This window comes from Pelodiscus sinensis, chromosome 10 (genome assembly GCF_052426305.1).
Source record: "Pelodiscus sinensis isolate ZL-2025 chromosome 10, ASM5242630v1, whole genome shotgun sequence".
Taxonomy (NCBI): Eukaryota; Metazoa; Chordata; order Testudines; family Trionychidae; genus Pelodiscus; species Pelodiscus sinensis.
The window spans coordinates 55,589,518-55,607,605 of NC_143061.1; the positions used below are offsets into that span (position 1 = coordinate 55,589,518).

The 18,088-nt window shown below is 41.6% G+C and overlaps 1 protein-coding gene across 2 annotated transcripts in view; it reads left to right on the forward strand.

Annotated features, from left to right (window-relative positions):
* The window catches only part of RYK (receptor like tyrosine kinase), a 50,997-nt gene that overhangs the window by 23,027 nt on the left and 9,882 nt on the right, over positions 1 to 18,088 (forward strand). The window contains exons 6-11 of one of the 2 annotated variants that reach the window (XM_089780946.1): positions 103 to 247; positions 1,861 to 1,961; positions 4,398 to 4,532; positions 7,361 to 7,447; positions 13,083 to 13,152; positions 14,684 to 14,816. In XM_089780946.1, coding sequence (XP_089637072.1) covers positions 103 to 247; positions 1,861 to 1,961; positions 4,398 to 4,532; positions 7,361 to 7,447; positions 13,083 to 13,152; positions 14,684 to 14,816 — 671 coding nt within the window. The remainder of the gene's footprint in view (positions 1 to 102; positions 248 to 1,860; positions 1,962 to 4,397; positions 4,533 to 7,360; positions 7,448 to 13,082; positions 13,153 to 14,683; positions 14,817 to 18,088) is intronic. The other variant, XM_075937221.2, reaches the window with a different exon arrangement.

The window sequence follows — 18,088 nt, forward strand, 5'->3', positions numbered from 1 at the left end:
CATTCCTTGCACAATCACATGTGGACTCATTTGAAATTGGTACGTGTAATATATCTTTTGGAGAAAAATACATTTGTGACATTCTTTACCTTTCCATTTCAGTTGATCCTGTAAATGCTGCTCCCACCACTTCTACCCGTGTATTTTATATCAGTGTAGGAGTTTGCTGTGCTGTTATATTCCTGGTAGCAATAATACTAGCTGTCTTGCATCTTCATAGTATGAAAAGAATAGAGTTGGATGACAGGTAAAGTATACATTCTATTCATTTATAATTGAGAGACATTTGTGAAGGCTTGTATGTGTCTTGTGCAAAGAGAGACAAGATACTGAAAATCACTTTTCAAAACCGAGAAACTAAATTGTCACTGTTTGCTTTTCATAGTACCTCCTTTCCTTCCTTGTACTTAGACATTTTTTTCTTCTGACCACTGGGCTGCATAGCTGGGTTCCTTGAAGTAAGCTAGCAAAAGTGCATAGTACTGGATAAGTAAAAAGGCAGCAATCAGGAATGCAGGCAGTTTGGGTGCCCTCCAGTCAATCAAAATTCAGTGGCAGTCCATCTGATTTTAATGGCACCAGCTTGGCCCCATCAGTATTGATACTTAAATCTACTGAGCCTTTCAGGTTAGGATCCTATAATGTTCCCTCAAGTCTTGGTCATAATTTTACAATACCTGGTCCTTGCAGCCTATGCTGATGGCTTGGATGTTCTTTTAAATAGCGGGACACTGTTCACGAGAGTACATACTACAAGAAATAGAAGAGATTTTCAGTGTGGTCCCAGCAGAGAGATCTCTCCTTCATGCAACCCTTTTCAGTTAACTCTGGATTACCTGCTTCACCTGAAAGAAAGTACTGTCAGCTCTGAGAGTTCATCTGGCACCTATCTCTGCATTCCATCCTCTTATAGAAGGAAAGATCTGTTTTTCCCTTATCCTGTGAGTGTTAGATTATTGAAAGATTTCAACAGGCTCTTCTGACCTATTAAAAGTCCCCACACAATTCTGGGATCTGAATTTTGTTCTTTTGGTTTTAATAGGGCTCCGTTTTGAATCTACGGATACACACTCCTATTCTTATCTCTTCCTGAAGGTAGCATTCCTGGTAGCTCTCACTTTCACCAGGAAGGTAGCAGAACTTGAGACCTTAGTAACCTGACTATAAAGATACATTTCTTACCAAAGTGGTATAGGACTTTAATCTCAGAATGTATACTCATCAGCTTTCTTTCTGAAGCCTCACTCTGAAAGATAAGGAAAACCTTCAGACTGTATGTTGATAGGATATACTAGCCTTTTACCTGAATAGGACTAAAGAGTTTAGAATGTCTCCAGTTGTTTGTCTCCTTTGACAAGATGAAAGGGCAGATGATTTCTCCTTGTGTATTTGTCTGTGCTGTATTACTAATATTCCACTACCTCAAAGAGTTGAGCACACCGTGTGTATATATGGAAGCAGGAACTGCACCTGTCAGCTGTATGCTTGGCTCAGACTGGTGCTGTTCAAATATAATAGAAGACTATTATTAATAAAATAAGGAAGGACTATGAAACTTCCTGGAGAGAAGTAATACCTTTTGTCATATCTCTATACATACCGTAACATTTCAACTAGGATTGAGAAAACTTAATGGAAGATAGATCAGTATGCAAATCAAATAACAAAACTCACTGAACATTAAAGGAAAGTAGTGATAAGGTTGTGGAGAATCAAATTGAACTGCTTTCGTTAATCTTGGTATTCTGGATAATCTTGTCAATTAATTTGGATATGCTGGAGTTGCTCTGACAGCATCTTAAGTATTTTATGGTAGAGAAGTAAGTCTGATGTTTTGTCACTTTTTTTATTTTAAAACAGCGTAAGTGACAGCAATAGTTCACAAGGTTTATCCCAACCCTCTACACAGACGACACAGTACCTGAGAGCTGACACCCCTAATAATGCCACACCAGTAACCAGTAAGTATTAATCTAATTACAAAAATGTACAGCAAGTGACCCTGGGCTGGCCTATTGTCCATGCTCTGATGATGATATTTGTATTGACCAGAAGGGAGGAGCATGAATAAGATCTGGGCTTGGTGTCTGGTTAGCCTGTACTTCCTGGGGCTCTGATATCAATTTGTCTGCCCATTTCTTTTTTGAGGTCACAAGAATGGGTCAGTCCTGGGTCCAGTACTAAGTCAATATTTTCATGAATGACTTGGATAGTGGAGTAGAGCATATGCTTATAAAATTAGTAGTAGATAGCTAGCTAGGAGGGGTTGCAAGCATTTTTGAATTGTAATCCTGTCCTTCAAACAATCGTAGCCAGTTAGAGAATTGATCTGAAATCAACAAGATAAAATAAAGATGTTCAAAGTACTTCACTTAGGAAGGAAAATCAAATGTGTTACAAAATGGAGACTAACTGGCCAGGTAGTAGTACTGCTGAAAAGGAGCTAGAGGTTATTTTTGAATGATTCAGTTTGGGATCACTATGTTATGCAGCTGCAAAAAGGGTAGGGGAATTCCTGAAAAAGAGATTAATTTATAAAATCACAACAGTAAGGAGGCATTGCCTCTCTCCTGGTGCCGTACTGCCACAGCAGGAAGAGGGGCTGAGCAGTGGCAGCGGATTCTCTGACATGGCTGTGCAGGTTGTAAAAGACACATCTCTTCTGGAAGGGTTGAGTGCATGAATCCTGTATTAAACAGACGCAAGGTGCTTTTCTTTAGGTGGCTAGCTAGCAGAGTTCCTTCTCGCCTCCCCCCTCCAAAAATATATTTTTTTATGCAGAAGTTTTGTTTGATTTGCCTGTTTCTGGAATGGGTGCCAGCAGTATGTTCCGGTTATGCAGCAGTGTGGGAGGAAAAAGCTTGGAGTAGGGAATATTGAGAGGGTTAAGGAAGTGAGGGGTCTAGGGATAGAGATAATACTAAAAGCGGCATGCAGTCAGAGATGTAGCAAAGGGCAAGTCTGTGACGGCTTTCCAAGCCTAGGAATGTAAACTTGATGCTGTGTTTCAGAGAGAGTTCCAAAAGGAGGTGAGGAATATGACTCTCCACATTCACAGGATGCTTGTGAACTGTCAGTGAAACCCAAGAGGAGGAACTAACGCCATGTTCCTATTAACCCCAGCAACATATTTCTCTCAATAGAAATGTATCTCCAGATTCAGCACTATTATACTGACTAGTTTAGAAAGAGTAAAACTTCAATTACTCTTTTGTTCTTTCTTGACAAAGTTCAGGTGTTTGCCTCAGCATGTGGCAGTTCTGTGTATATTGGCGGAGATGTATTGTTTAGCAGTGGGATAAGTTGATGTTTTAAGCCTATTTTGTTATCCTGTTATCTCAACTGTGGTGAGTGTTAACATAAAAATATTATAGTTCATTTTTTTAAAAAGCATGTGGCCAAAAATGTTCTCATGTTTATTCTTCTTGCTGCTGTTCTCTGATGTTACCCACACCACCAGTCTAGTATATCAGGAGACATTTTGGTAAATCTCCTTTGCTTTCAGAAATAGTCTTAATCCCAAATAAAATTCTTGCCTCCAGTTGGAGGAAGTTGTGCTCCTATGGTTTCTCACAACAGTTTTCTAAATTGCTTACACTTTCTCATCTAACAAAGTGAATTCTGAAGTCTGAGGTGTGAAATGTGAATGGTTAACTGGCAAGCATAACCCTTATTAAGTGATGCTTACTGGTTACAGTTAACCAGCGGGGGCTGGTGCAACCCAACTAGACGAGCCTCTGTCTGCAATAGGCCTGACCCAGTGTGCCATGGCCAGGGCACTCCAGGTTATCTGGTTAAACATAATGTTTAACCAGTTAACTGATTGAATGGGATTGTACATGACCAAAATAAACTTGAAAAAAAATATTTTTCTCTGACTTCGTTTGGTTTTAGTCATCTTAGGTGTTAGCAGTTTTTGGAGGAGTATGACTTTCAAGATTTTCCTTTAAACATTTATCCATGGATTCCATTTCTACAATATCATTAAAACCTTCCTGAATATAGTCTTCTCTTTAGAAGTCTGATGTCCAGAAGAGGGCACTGTCTATTTCAGATTGCTCTTATAATCTGTAGTAAAAAGTTGGCTTCATTGAATACTACCTGATCATTTGGAACAGAGCAATACCAGGCTTTGGTATTTCAAAAGGTAAACAAAGACAAATGGAATTAGTTGGTTATATATGTTAAATGAGCATGTTCACGCTTCAGAGGCATTTACATTCATGTTGCCTTCTCAATTTATTTTCCTGCTCGTATTTTATACTGAAAGCTAATCTTGGTTATTTACAGTTGGCCATTAATTCCATGTTCTTTCCATCTGTAAGTTGTATTGCGGGAAGTGATGTACTTGGACTCTGAATATAAGGGTATTTATATTGGTTTGTTTGGCTCTGTTGGCTCCTCAGGTTATCCTACATTACGGATAGAGAAGAATGATCTTAAAAGTGTCACCTTGATGGAGGCAAAAGCTAAAGTGAAGGACATAGCAATCTCCAGAGAGAGGATAACTCTTAAAGATGTACTCCAAGAAGGTATTTACGAGACTTTCTTCAAACACTTAAGTGTCATGAATGATATAATGAATTATATACTCTTGTTCTTTCCCCAAGAACGTTACAGTTGTTACTTCTGATCCCCTCATGATTTTTAGTAGAAGGTGTGGGAATGATTAGGAACTTGGAATGTGCCTGTCGTTTGTCTTCCTTTTCCCCCATGCTGCTGCCTCAGATACAGAGGCTGTGTGGGGAGGGGAGCCTGCATGTAATCATGAAGGTTAATCGATGAGCTCAGGCTCATCGATTAACCATGTTCACTATCACATCCCTAGTCCGGGACTAAAGGAGAAAGGCTTGCTTTGCCTTTTGAAACAGTCCAGGTTGTGTATTTATGGCTGCACACTGTCCTTTTAGAGCCTTTCATGTGGACTACAGGAAAGAGCCTGTGGGGGAATAGAAATCATTGCATGTAACAATAGGGAATCTGGGTTTTTTTTACTAGTTAGTATATAGAAACTTGCATATATTATTACACTAGTACAGTGTTTTCCAATTTTATTTAGCCACGGAACTCTTTTCAGCGTGAAAGAATTTCAAGGAACCCCTACGGTTGCCAGAGGTTTTTTTTTTTTTTAAAAAAAAAAGCCTTGCTGAGTCCAGCCACAATTTGTCAAGCAAAAAAGGAATAAATAAATAAAGACCAGCTGAGTCCTGCCGCAATTTGTGAAACACAAGAGAAGGCTCTGTCTCTTTAAGAGGGTCGGGGGAGTGCTGAGTTGGCGTGGAACCCTTACTTTCGCTTTGCGGCACCCCAGGGTTCCGCGGCGCACCAATTGGGAAACACTGCACTAGCACATTGTGCTAGGCACTATATAATCATAGTCCCTACGCTGAAGAGTTTCCAGTCTACATAATGAGACAAAGGCCCAGTCTATACTTTCAAGTTATAATTGTGTAAATCAGCTCCCAGCTCTAGCTCCTGAGGGCGTCTACACTGGCAAGGTATTTAGTGCACACTAACTCTGCAGCTGCTGTGCTCTCAGTAAATCACCTCAACAAGAAGCATAGAGTTTTCTGCCCCGTAGCTACTGCGCTGGCCTGCCAGTGTGGACACTTCAGTTGTATGCTGCATTGTGACTGGCCTTTGGAAATGGCCCATAATCCCTACCATGGCCACTCTGCCCCTTGTTTTGATCTCTGGCTGCCCTGCAGACATACACATGCTCCCTGTCAGACGAGCCTGCATGCTGTGCTGATCCGCTCCCGGACACGGCAAACCAGCCAGGTGGAATGCTCTGTTGTTGAATGCAGAAGCAGGCGTCTGTGTGAGGGTATATCTGCACTCCCAAGTTTTGTTGACACAACTCACGTCCACACCTAAAAGTTGACACAACAAAAATCGCTGGAGGGTGAGCAATGTCAGAGCAGCACAGGAGCTGTCCCTTCTCCCTTCAGGGGCAGAACAGGACCATCCATTCCAATGGTTTGTGTGTTCCCCAATCGAAGCAGCTCGCTCATCTGTCAGATACTTCCTGGCACTTTGAAAGGGGAGAGGCACAGGCCTGCAGGGTACCAGAGGGCAAATCACTGAGCACAGAGCCACGAGATCTGCCAGTATCCATAATGCCTAACTCAGTTCTGTCAACAAAACAGAGTCCACACTGGCCCTTTGTCCATGATAAAGGGAGGGAAATAAAAAAGTCTCTCCTAGCAGTGGAAGTTTTCGGTGGGTGGTGTTCCAGACAATGGTCCCCTTGCAGTGTGAGTGCTCTCACTGGTTTGTTGACAAAAGGCAGTTTTTGGCAACAAAACTTGGTAGTGCAGACAAAGCCTGCGAGAGATTGCTATGCAAAGAGCCCAGGAGTGAGGGTGGAGGTTGATGTCAGGTTTTCCTCCTCCCCCTGCCTCAGGGCTGGTTGTTTCCTGCTGCTGTGTGAACTGACTCTCTCTCTCTCTCCCTCCCTCACACACACTCTGTCATGCTCTCACCTCTCCCCAGACTTCAGTTGAAAGCAGCTGTCAATGTAGGAGGATGACCAAGGAGCAATGGGCTTGGGAAACCTGCTTCATGTGACTGTGACTGCCCCATGCAGCATTAAAAACCTTTCTCACAACACCCTGCGTCCACTTGCTAGCTATCACAATGCACTGCTCTTTGTGGCGTTGCAAGAGCTGCTAATGTGGACATGTTCTATCGCAAGGAGCAAATTGTGGACACGCCACAGCAGTTTCCCTGCAGGGCTCTGAGAGCCAGTCTGTAACTGCCAGCACTTGACCTCGGCCAGCGTAGACATGGCCAAAGGGTAGGGAAAGGGATATAACATGAGTAGAGGGAACAGTGCAATGATGACAGAATTCCTGTTCAGTGAATTAGTTTTGTTCTTTTATATCCTTTCCCTGGGGCTATGTTAAGTGGAGTTGTAGATTGTCTAGAATGATAAAAGACAAAGGAAGGGATGTGTTGGGGTGGTGTTGGAGCAGATGGTGGAAGAGAATGTTCCCAATGCATACTTCAGAAAACAGTCTGCAGGAATCCGTGGGCCCTTGCTTTAAAGGCCATCTGCAGCCCCTGTACGGTTTCTCTCAGTCTTGGTTGCTCCCTGCACTTGGGGGAAGGCATTGTGCTCCTAAAGTCCTAGTGCTCTTGTGGGGTGGGGTGATGTCTTCCACACAGTTCTGGGCCTGGTGGCTTATGGGGGCATAGGCTGACAGTTTTAATGAGATGTTCAAAGTCTGTCTTAAATATATTTTTGACCAAATGTCACTTTACAGAAGTACCCAAACTTTTGCTACGTCCTACAGGAACATAATCTAAAATAACTTATCAGAAAACAATAGAATGATTTTCTGTGGTCTTTTCACAGGTACTTTTGGACGCATTTTTCATGGAATTTTAATAGAGGAAAAAGACCCCAGTAAAGAAAGACAAGTTTTTGTCAAAACAGTCAAAGGTAGGTTTCATAGTGGTTTCTTCCTCAGGTTATTCATATAGACTATGGCATGTTCATTGCATCAAACCTGCCTTTTAAAATGGTAGGTAAAGAATTACAGGTACATGAACGCTCTCATCTGCTGAGCAAGAAAGGCTGGTTGTACCCTCCATCAGAAACACCAGTTTCTGCACCCTTAATTTCTTTACTTTCCATGACTTTAGTCCTATGTGAGTTAGAAATACCAATACCTTTTTTTCCAGATGGTGATAACACACACAAATAATTGAAACATGAGCTCTTTACACTGTTTTGTCCCCTCACTATGCATTGAGTGTTAGCTTAGACATGCCATAAAAACTTTTTATATCTAAAGCAACGTAAGTTTACAGGTCTGTCTATTAAACATAGAGGAAGAAGAGATGGCTATTGCCCAAGATACTTCCATTCTAAATCCGACAATGATTCAGATAGCCAAAACATTACATGGCTGTTAAAATCATGCAGACTTGTTAAACTCACTTTCCCTTTTATTGGTAAAGTTCATATTTTACAGAAGCGTACTTTTAAGGAGTCATAATAGGATCAGCAAATCATGAAGTCTGAGGAAGATCTATCTAAATGCATTGTCAAGTTATTTGAAGGCCATGTTTCCGTAGTGCAGCAATGGAGCTGTACTATGGAGGTACGATTTCTAATGCGCACAATGTAGGCGACACCAATTTGTCTAGGTAAACCCTCCTGCTGTGGACTAAGCAGTCCCTAGTTTACTTTAACACGGTTCCATTTCAAACAGTAATACATTAATACAATACATTAAAAGGCACTAGGGAATTGGTAATGCTCCCCAGCGGGGTCTATGTAAATTAATTAGTGCACTTCAGAAATTGCACCTGGGCAGTGTCCATTGCTGCAGCATGTAGACGTGTCCTAGCCATACTCTAGCATGTCAGTATCTTAAATGAAATAAACTCATACAGACCTTCCCTCCACAAATCTTAGAGGTTAACATACTCAGTACGATGAGACCAATTAAGTATTACATTGTAAAAGTTGTCTGAACAGCCGTTTGTGCCAGTGTTGCTTTAATTCCAACATTCTCACATCATTTTGATAAACTGGTTTTTCTGTAACTCGCCATTTTCCATTTTGCAATCTTGAACCCTAATATAATACTGAAGATTTCCTTTTCTACCTTGGCTTTCACAGCAAATTGAACCTTTCCTGGATTCATTTTTTGACTAATGGCCAGCAAGCTTTTAAAGTTTAAGTAACCCGTTTTCCTGTAGCCTCTGTGTGTGTGTGTGTGTGTGTGTGTGTGTGTGTGTGTGTGTGGTTTTTTTTTTGTACTGTTTGTTTCTTTGTAAAAAGTTGAAAAACTTGTTTAGACAAACCTGCCAATCTGTGCATTTCTGCCCTTTGCATATAGAAAGGAATTAACAGGATGATAGATGCAGAACCTAAACAGGTTTTCATCAGGTCACAATATTTGTTTTTTCCAAGCAAATGCTTCAGGTCATGTTTTAAAAAAAATCACCACCAGTCATCAATGTGCAGCAAGAGGCAAAACTAACAATGTTAAGAACCACTGGGAGAAGGATAAATACTAAGACGGTAAATATAATGTTACTAGATAAATCAGGAGTGAGCAAAATCCGGCCCACAAAGCCTTTGGCTCCGGACCACCAGGACCCTCAGGCAGGCTCCCTGCCTATTGCACCACCAAGCTGCTCGAAGTCGCCAGCTGCTGGGGCCATGTGCCCCTATGTGTTGTGTGCCCCTTGCAGGGGAACTGGGAGGAGGGCAGCGCAAAGTCCGTCCCCCTGGGGGCTACACTGTCTGACTTACAGCAACACAGCTGTGTTGAAGTGGCTTTGTTGCTAAAAGCTGCGTGGTATAGACAAAGCCTTAGAGGCAAGTAGCGTTAATAAAAACGAACATTGGAAAAGGTAATTAGAAACGCTCTTTAAAGTCTTGAAGGTGTCAACTTGTGGGAACCCTGGAATGTTTGGCTTAAACTCCAAGTTGCAGCTTGATATGAATTCAGTGTCAGTCTTGAGAAGCACTGCCCATAATACAGAGGCTGTGATACAAGGGATTTGACTTACGGTTTCAAGCACAGAATTGCCCTATGGCCCAAGTAGAGGCAGTTAAGATCATTAGAAACAGTTGCATAGCTTAGCCTCAGTGCAAAGACTCCCCATAGGACTAGCACTACAGGTGCCAAACTGCACCTGCCAAATGTTGTAAGAACATGTATCCTGTGTCAAATATTGTGGATGCTGACGGGCTGTGCACGTGCTGTTTTGTGGATTCTGCCCAAAGTACAGCACAATTAATACAAGGCAGTTGTAGATCTTCCTTGTAAATAATTCTAGTTCCTCAAGGGGCATTATCAAAACCATCCTTCTTACATGATTATCAGACATTCAAAGCTGGCTGGCTGGCTCGCTGTGGAAACTTCTGGATACTCAGAATTCTTGACAATTAGGCTGCTGCTGATGGTTCCTAAGTATGCATTTACGACCCTAATTGTAGCACCCATTTTTCAATGTCTTGGCCAGTGTAACTAAAGAAAAAAGCTAGTAGAATGAATTATAATAACTGCAACAGGGCAAGTGCATTATTTCTGTCCATTTATCCTTTTGACAATGAGCCATTCTTCCACAGAAACTTTGGAAGCAGTAGATCAAATTCTTTTGAGGCACAGCTGATAGAAATCCAGAATAATTGTATTGACTCTCATGTGGTTCCTTTCAATTGTCATTGGTGTAACTAGTTGCAGGATTTGTACTCCTATTGTTTGTCTTGAATGTGTTGCATTTGTATAATTTTGTTTTCCTGCAGAAACAGGTTGATTTATAGAAAACAAGGAAATAATATTGATAAGAATACACAATACGGATGCTGGAACTGTTTCACAAGATAAGATTTGGATTTCCGTATATACTTGAATGGGAGTCAATCATCCTTTGGGTGCCTTACCACTAAAATATAGTTCTTTCTGAGCTGCAAGGAAACAGTGGAACACACAGGAGTTTTTCAGTGAGCCATTGTTGGCTTTTGTGATGGAGAAGGGCATTGACAAAGCACTATACTGTCTGCAACACAACAATGTATTGCGAAGAGATGGATGAATTTATTGCTTCTTCAGGAGTTTTTCTAAACAGGCTTAACTTGTTTGGTAGATTTCACAGTTAGTTTAAAGAACTTTGACCTGGAACATAAGTTTATTGCAATGTAATTTCTGATTGAAAACAAAACAAAAACTATGTTATTGCTGAGTCGGTTCTTCTTTTCTATGTGAGTAAGCAAACAGGTTTTAAAATAAAACATAGAATCATAGAACACTAAAACTGGAAGGGACCGGACCAAGCATCATCTAGACCATCCCAGATAGATATCTATCCACCCTGCTCTTAAATCTCTCCAGTGACAGAGAATCCTCTGCCTCCCTGGGCAATTTATTCCAGTGTTGAACCACCCTGACAATTATGAAATTTTCCTAATGTCCAACCAAAACTTCCCTTGCTGCAATTTAAGCCCATTGCTTCTTGGCCTGCCATCAGAGGTCAAGGAGAACAATTTTTCTCCCTCCTCCTTATTGAAACCCTTTTAGGTACTTGAAAACTGCTAACGTGTCGCTTCTCAGTCTTCTCTTTTCTAAACTAAACAAAACCAGTTATTTCAGTCTTCTCTCATAGGTCATGTTCTCTAGACCTTTAATCATTTTTTAGAGGGGTAGTTGTGTTAGTCTGAATCTGCAAAAGCGGCGAGGAGTCCTTAGAGTAACAAATGTGTTGGAGCATAAGCTTTTGTGGGCAAAGACTCACTTCGTCAGATGCATCTGCAAAAACGAATGCATCTGATGAAGTGGGTCTTTGCCCACGAAAGCATATGCGCCAACACTTCTGTTAGTCTATAAGGTGCCACAGGGCTCCTTGCCGCTTAATCATTTTTGTTGCTCTTCTCTGGACCTTGTCCAATTTTTCCACATCTTTCTTGAACTGTGGTGCCCAGAACTGGACACACTACTCCAACTGAGACCTAATCAGCGCAGAGTAGATCGGAAGAATGACTTCTCACGCCTTGCTCACAACGCCCTTCCTAACACTCCTATAACATAACATTCAACAACTTCATTCCTCACAGTGTCATAGTTCTGGCACTGAACTGAACTGTAGTGGGAGTGAAATTGGTAATTGAAGTTGTCTGGAGTTGAGCAGTGGATGGATGGTTGGGGCTGCTCATTTTGAGCAGCCAGATACCGGGGCAATAAAGGAGTTCAGCAAGGAGCTATTCTGATTAGGGAGGCTTTGAAGGAGCATTTTGACAGTGAACTTCATTCAGTATTGCATCTTTGTATTGCATTTGGCCAGGCAGTGTTTACTTGAACGACCCCTGTAATGCTATCCTTCCTGAGCTTTAGTTGTACTGAGCTAATGTTCCTGCCCACAGTCACTGTCTGAATTTTAGTAGCAACTACTGTGTGTGACACACACTCATTTTGTTTAAAAGACTTCACTCTAACTCAAGGGTAAAACATGTTTATTTTGCAAACCAAGGACATGGCAATGAGGGTCAGCCTCTCAGCATGTGTAACTCCAGCGTTCATCATGCAACCAGTCTCTTGGGGGGGGAGTGCAAGGGACACTGCAGAAGAACAGGAACATTTGAGCAATGTTTTCAGACTTTGGGGAGAGCATGGAACAGTGTTTTGTATGGGCTGAGGGGGAGTACTGCATGGGGTGTAAGTGTCTCTGTCTGGCCCTCCAGTAGTGTTGTCATCCTGCTCCTGTTTCCTTCTGGTCTGAGTTTTTCATTAACTGTCTCCCTCCACACTCTTGTTTTTTCCATATGCTGTATCTGTTGACTACAGCACTTGGCAAAATGTTTCCCCCTTATTCCGGACTCACCACCTTACCTGACTGAGGCACTGCATCAGCGAGTAGGAGTCGTTCTCGTCCATCCTCCCTGTTGAAAGAAAAGGTCTGGGTAGGGACCATCGCATTGGGGAGGTAAAATCATGGAATGTTGTTCCAAGAAGGAGGATTTCTAGGAACAGATGGGATCCATCTAATAGAGAGGGGGAAGAGCATCTTTGCAGGAAGGCTTGCTAACTTAGTGAAGAAGGCTTTAAACTAGGTTAATCGGGAATGGTGCTCTAAGCTCTGCAGGAAGTAGGGATGCGGGATACCAGGAGGAAGCACAGGGAAAGCCGCCTGGTCCCTACTGAGAAAGTAGGGCAATCTGCTAGTTATTAAAGGTGCCTGTACAAGAATGCAAGCAGCCTGGGAAATAAACAGGAATGAATGGAAATCCTGACCGTCAAGGAGCTGTGGTGTGACTGGGATAACAAGACGTGGTAGGGTAACTCACATAACAGGATGGGTATAAACGATTCGGGAAGGTAGAGGCTGTAGGAGCAGTAGGATTGCTCAGAGCTTCAGTATGAAATTGGAGAAAAGCCTGTTGAGCATCTTGGGGTTAAGATAGAGGCAACAGCAACAAGGGTGATGTCGGGTTGGCGTCTGTTCTCAACCACCAGACCAGGAGGTTTTTATTTTTGCCAGTTTTATTTAAAAAGAAAGCAAGCCCTTGTGTTCGTTTTCAGAATGAATAATAATCACAATTTCTTTTTGTTTTCTCCTTTTAGATCAAGCCTCAGAAGTGCAAGTGACAATGATGCTGACAGAAAGCTGTAAACTCAGAGGTCTTCATCACAGGTGAATACTGCTACTGTAAAGCTTCTTAGCATAAGAATGAAATGAAATGTATATGCATGTGTATTGAAAATACAATATACGTGGCTTTTCAGCACTAAAAATTTCGGAAACGAATCACTTCCAAACTTCAGTGACTCATACTTCAGTCCAAAAATGTTTGGCAAAGTTATAGAAAGCTGAAAAGACCCTTTAATAATGAGCAGTGTGGTAGAATTTTAACTGTAGGTTTTCCAAAGCCACTTTGCTTAAAGTAAAGAGCATATAGCAAGCCCCTTTCACCACTTCCCAGGCCCAGGCGCAGCTGCTGCTGGCACTTACTGTATATTCTCTCTGGAGCAAGTTTGTTACATGTATTGTCTTGCTCTCAGATGTACATCCCATCCACACCCCTGTTTATCTTCCAATCAGAGCCAGGAGAACTTTGTGTAACTGTGCATACATTGTTCACACAGTCATCCCAAAATCCTGCCAATAATTTCTGTACATCACGGTGCCATACCCAGAGTACTGTCCAAACTATCTGTCATGCCTGCCCTCTAGCCTGGAGTGTCTCTTACGTTCCGTTGCTATGGTAGATTCCAATCCGGGCTGCTCACAGCCTCCAGCTACAAGTCCATCCTTGCTGTGTCTGTGTGTGTTTCAGCTAATCAGCAATGCTTTGGCTCTTTTTATATTGGTTATTTTGTGGGGTGACCCCAGCACACCCCCAGTCCTAATTTCCCTCCAGAAATGTGTCCTGAACTGCCCAGCCGCCTTCTGGACAGGACAAGCTTATTTAAGCTCTGTCCTTTTATTAGTAGAAAGGATATGCACACATCTTGTTATCCCAAAGAGTGTTTCCTAAACACTTGAATTCAAACACACGGGGTTAAAAAAAACAATAAAAGCAGTTTGATTTTAAGGGAATACAAGTAATCTTTATATTTAAAAGAGTTTGTTCAAGAACTTCTCCTAAATGGTAAAAGCTAGGGCCACCAAATTTGATATGCAGCATTCTCTTATCATAACTTAAGGTCAAGGTTTGGTTGCGTCAGGAAAACAGGATGTGCCTGGAATGGGATTGCTTCCAATAAAACCATATAGGCCAAGCAGGTGAAAGGAGCTAGCTTACCTGCCCCACTCTCCACCCTTTAGGGAGGGCAGGGGGCCCTGAAGCTCACCCCACCAGATGGGGACATTGCTGGCTGTTCCCTTTTACCAGGGAGCGAGGGGAAAGTGCAGTTTGCTGCATTCCTCATAGTTTGTGTAAAGAATAATCTTCATGGGATTTGTATCCTTAATCTGCTTCGGATCATGCAGAAGTTCTCTCTTCTTGATGGAAAACTACTCGTATGTTTGCCCACATTCCTAAACATGCAGCTTCAAGTTGTCTGGAGACTTTCGTACTGTCATGAAAACATGTCAATTGCCTTTTCTGCTGTGCTTTATTACCATTCGTGGTGGGTTCTGATGGTTAGCTGCCTAGCTGTCTTGCTAACTTTGATCAGATATTGCCTTTCTAAAATTAGGCAGATCTGCTCTCATCTTTCAGGAACTTGCTTCCGATCACACATGTCTGTATCGAAGAAGGGGAGAAACCCATGGTGCTGCTGCCTTACATGAACTGGGGAAACCTTAAGCTCTTCCTGCGCCAGTGCAAGTTAGTAGAAGCCAACAATCCTCAGGTGAGAAATGGCTAATGTAACACCTCAGTGTTTTAACTGGTTGAACTTTCTGTGGACTTTAAAATCCAGCTGTGGAGACAGTACAGCAATCACTCTTCCAGGGCTGCATGAATGGGAAAGCCTGGTACATAATTGAATCTTAAAAGCAGCCATAGCAAGTGTATACTTCTGTAGTTCACAAGAAAAAGTAACTTTTCAGGGCATTTGTCACAGGCAGTTGTTGACTCGAGTGTGCTGCTAATTTCAGCAACTCCCTCTTTGGACTGCAAATTGGAAGTGTTATATTAATCACGTGTTTCACTTCACTTTCCATCTGTTTTCAGAATAATATTTCACAGCTAGACATCAGTTTCTTTTAAAATGTTAAGATCGTTTACCTGCCGCAGGGTGAAGTGCTCTGTTTAAGTTTATAGAGCAAGAACAAGAATTTCCAATATCGGTGTCTAACGTCTGGTCCCTAAATCTATAGTCAAATAGCTGGAGGGTTTAAATTCTAAGAAACCAACAGCCTCCTTTCACTGCCTTATGCGCCGCCTTGGCTATCGTGGTAACACCAGGTCCTGGCGGGCACGTTGCTAGTGAGGCAGTGCTCTGTTGTAACTCTGTCTGTTAATATGGCCGCATTGCTTAAGCCAGGTGTGCCTAGAAAACAGCAGTTCCTTGTAGGCGTGTGTCTAGACTACAGGGTTTTTTGAAAAACGTGATCTTTTTTCAAAAAAGCTTCACCTGCGTCTAGACTGTTGCCGTGTTCTTTCGAAATTAAATCGAAAGAATGCGGCAGTTTTTTCGACTGCGGTAAACCTCATTTTATGAGGAAGAACACCTTTTTTCAAAAGTGCTCTTCCAAAAAAAGGTGTTCTTGAATGCAAACAAGGCTTTTTTGAAAGCGAGCATCCAGTGCTCTTTTTCGAAAAAGCGGCTCGCTTTTTCGAAAAGTGTTTGCAGTCTAGACGCTCTTTCGAAGGAAGCTTGTAGTCTAGACATAGCCTAGGAGTCCTCTCTCATTCAGCATGCTTGGTCAGATGGCTGCATAGGCCCCCTTTACGTCCATGAGTGCACTGCTTTCATGCTGTGTGCGCACTGTCGTCATCTAGCCAGAGCTCGAGAATGGCCATTTCCTTAGAAAATCTTCCAGGAAACTTTTAAGAAAATGTTACGGTTGCAGTTTCTCACTCCACCCAGAAATGCCCAAGTTAAGACTCTACTGCAACTTTCACTCCACTTCTGTGGGTTATGCAACTGTTGAATGTTGGCTATACAATTTAGTTTCATACTTCTTTTCATGCGTATATTGGACATGAATAGCTGTAATAGGCTGTTTCTAATCTACACAGAACCACACAGTGGAAGATGCTATAGAGGTGTATCATTCTTAACTTTTAAAAAAAGGTTTGAAAAGCAGATTAGTCCATAAAATTAAATTATAATGCACCACAAAGGGGGTGGGGTGTTGTGTGAAACTTTTAACTTTTATCATTGCTTGAATGTTGGTTCCTTAACTGTGCAGACTTCAATGTTTTATTATTTTAATGCACTTGTTAGAATTAACATCCTTTTATCTCTATTTTTCTTGACCTATATTACAGTTTTGGGGGGGCAGTGGGAAGGAGAGGAAGTGTGGAATCTGTACAGTTTACCAGAAGTGCTTGATTAATATTACTAAATTTGAATAGGAAGGTTTACTAGCAAGTGTTCCACGAGTTTCAAGAGGGGCAGTGGAGAACAATAGCATTAAGAAAAACGCAAATGAGAAGTTTGCAAGCTAATTTGAGCATGGGGATATTTTCTACACAAGAGAACTTACTGTTGTGCAAGATGGAACATTTTAATAGTGTTTGTGCTAATGACATTTATAGTAAATGTTGGTCTGAAACAGAAATAAAATGGAACAAAACACTTGTGAGGAAAATCTGAACTCAAAAGGATTTATCAGCCACAGCAGATACGTGCCAGAGTGTTTTGTTAATTTTCCATACGGCTCCTCTTAATCTTCTCACAACACTGCCTGGCTTTCTCTACATTATTGACTTAGCTCATAAAAATAAAGTAAGTGGCATCTGGCTTGCTTAGGTCAATAAGTCATCCCTGCTTTGTACACTAAGTTCCAAGTAGCCAAGGGCTTTCTTCCTGTTCATTTCTGAGCTACTGTACTGTGAGCAACTGTGGGACTATGTTTGTGTCTGCTTCTGCTTTGTGACTTGATCTCTCAATTGCAAATGTCTACAGACTTCTACTTCTCCTTCCCAGGCTTCCAGAATTAGCCCATCTAGTCGAGTTTGTGTTCTGAGTTTTCACATAGGACTTGTTGCCCATGTGCCAAGGAAAGTGTAAAGGAAAACATTAAGCCAGTTTGATAAGTTTCTGTACTCTTGCTTTAAGTCCCTGTTAATCCAAACAGACATAGTGTTTTCACAACTGACTTGTTAACTAGCTCTGACTGTATTTTCTTTAATGTGAGATGAAAGTAAAAAGTGGGAAATAACACCATCAAATCTGAATCCTTTGAGTGAGCTATTCCTCCTTAATTTTTTCAAATACTTCAAAACAATTAATGTAGCGAACTTCAATTTAGCTGCCATACTTCTGTTTTCTCATCATTATCTGTGTCTTATTGAATTAATATGACCATTACAGTGGGTTTTTGTCATTTGATATTAGATTCAATATCTTTTATTGTAGCCCAGATTTGCAATGTTGCTACAGACCTTTGCACAGAAGCAGCACCACTGTGGCAGACGTTGTGAACAGGACACCTGAAGCACACATCTGTGGAAAGTAGTGGATTCTGCAGTAAATGCTGCAGAAGACATGGGGTCCTGAAAATGCTAAAATACTAAATCAGTGTCCATATCCCAAAGCAGGCCAGAAGACATAGTAAAGGTCTCCAAGCGCAGGCACATAGTAGCCTGTTTGTACATTTACATATACAAATTTAAAATTAAACATTGTCTACATAGCTCCCCTTTAATCAACACTGACAAAATTACGGTGGATGGGAATACATTTGAGCCTGCTGCTCCTTTTATATACTTGACTGTAGTCTGTTCCCTGAAAATTGGTGCTGCTTTTATGAGAAGTGTGTGGCATGGTGGCTGAAATTGTGGTGGATCCAGATACCACTTGGTCTCGATCCAGCCTTGCTTGATTTATGTGAAAAACTGTTTGGTGATAAGGAATATTAAAGCTATGACATATTTCAAAGCCAGTTTAGAGCTAAAAATAGGGCCTTTTCAAAAACTAAAGGATAAATGTTTTAAATAAGCTGTCAAGAA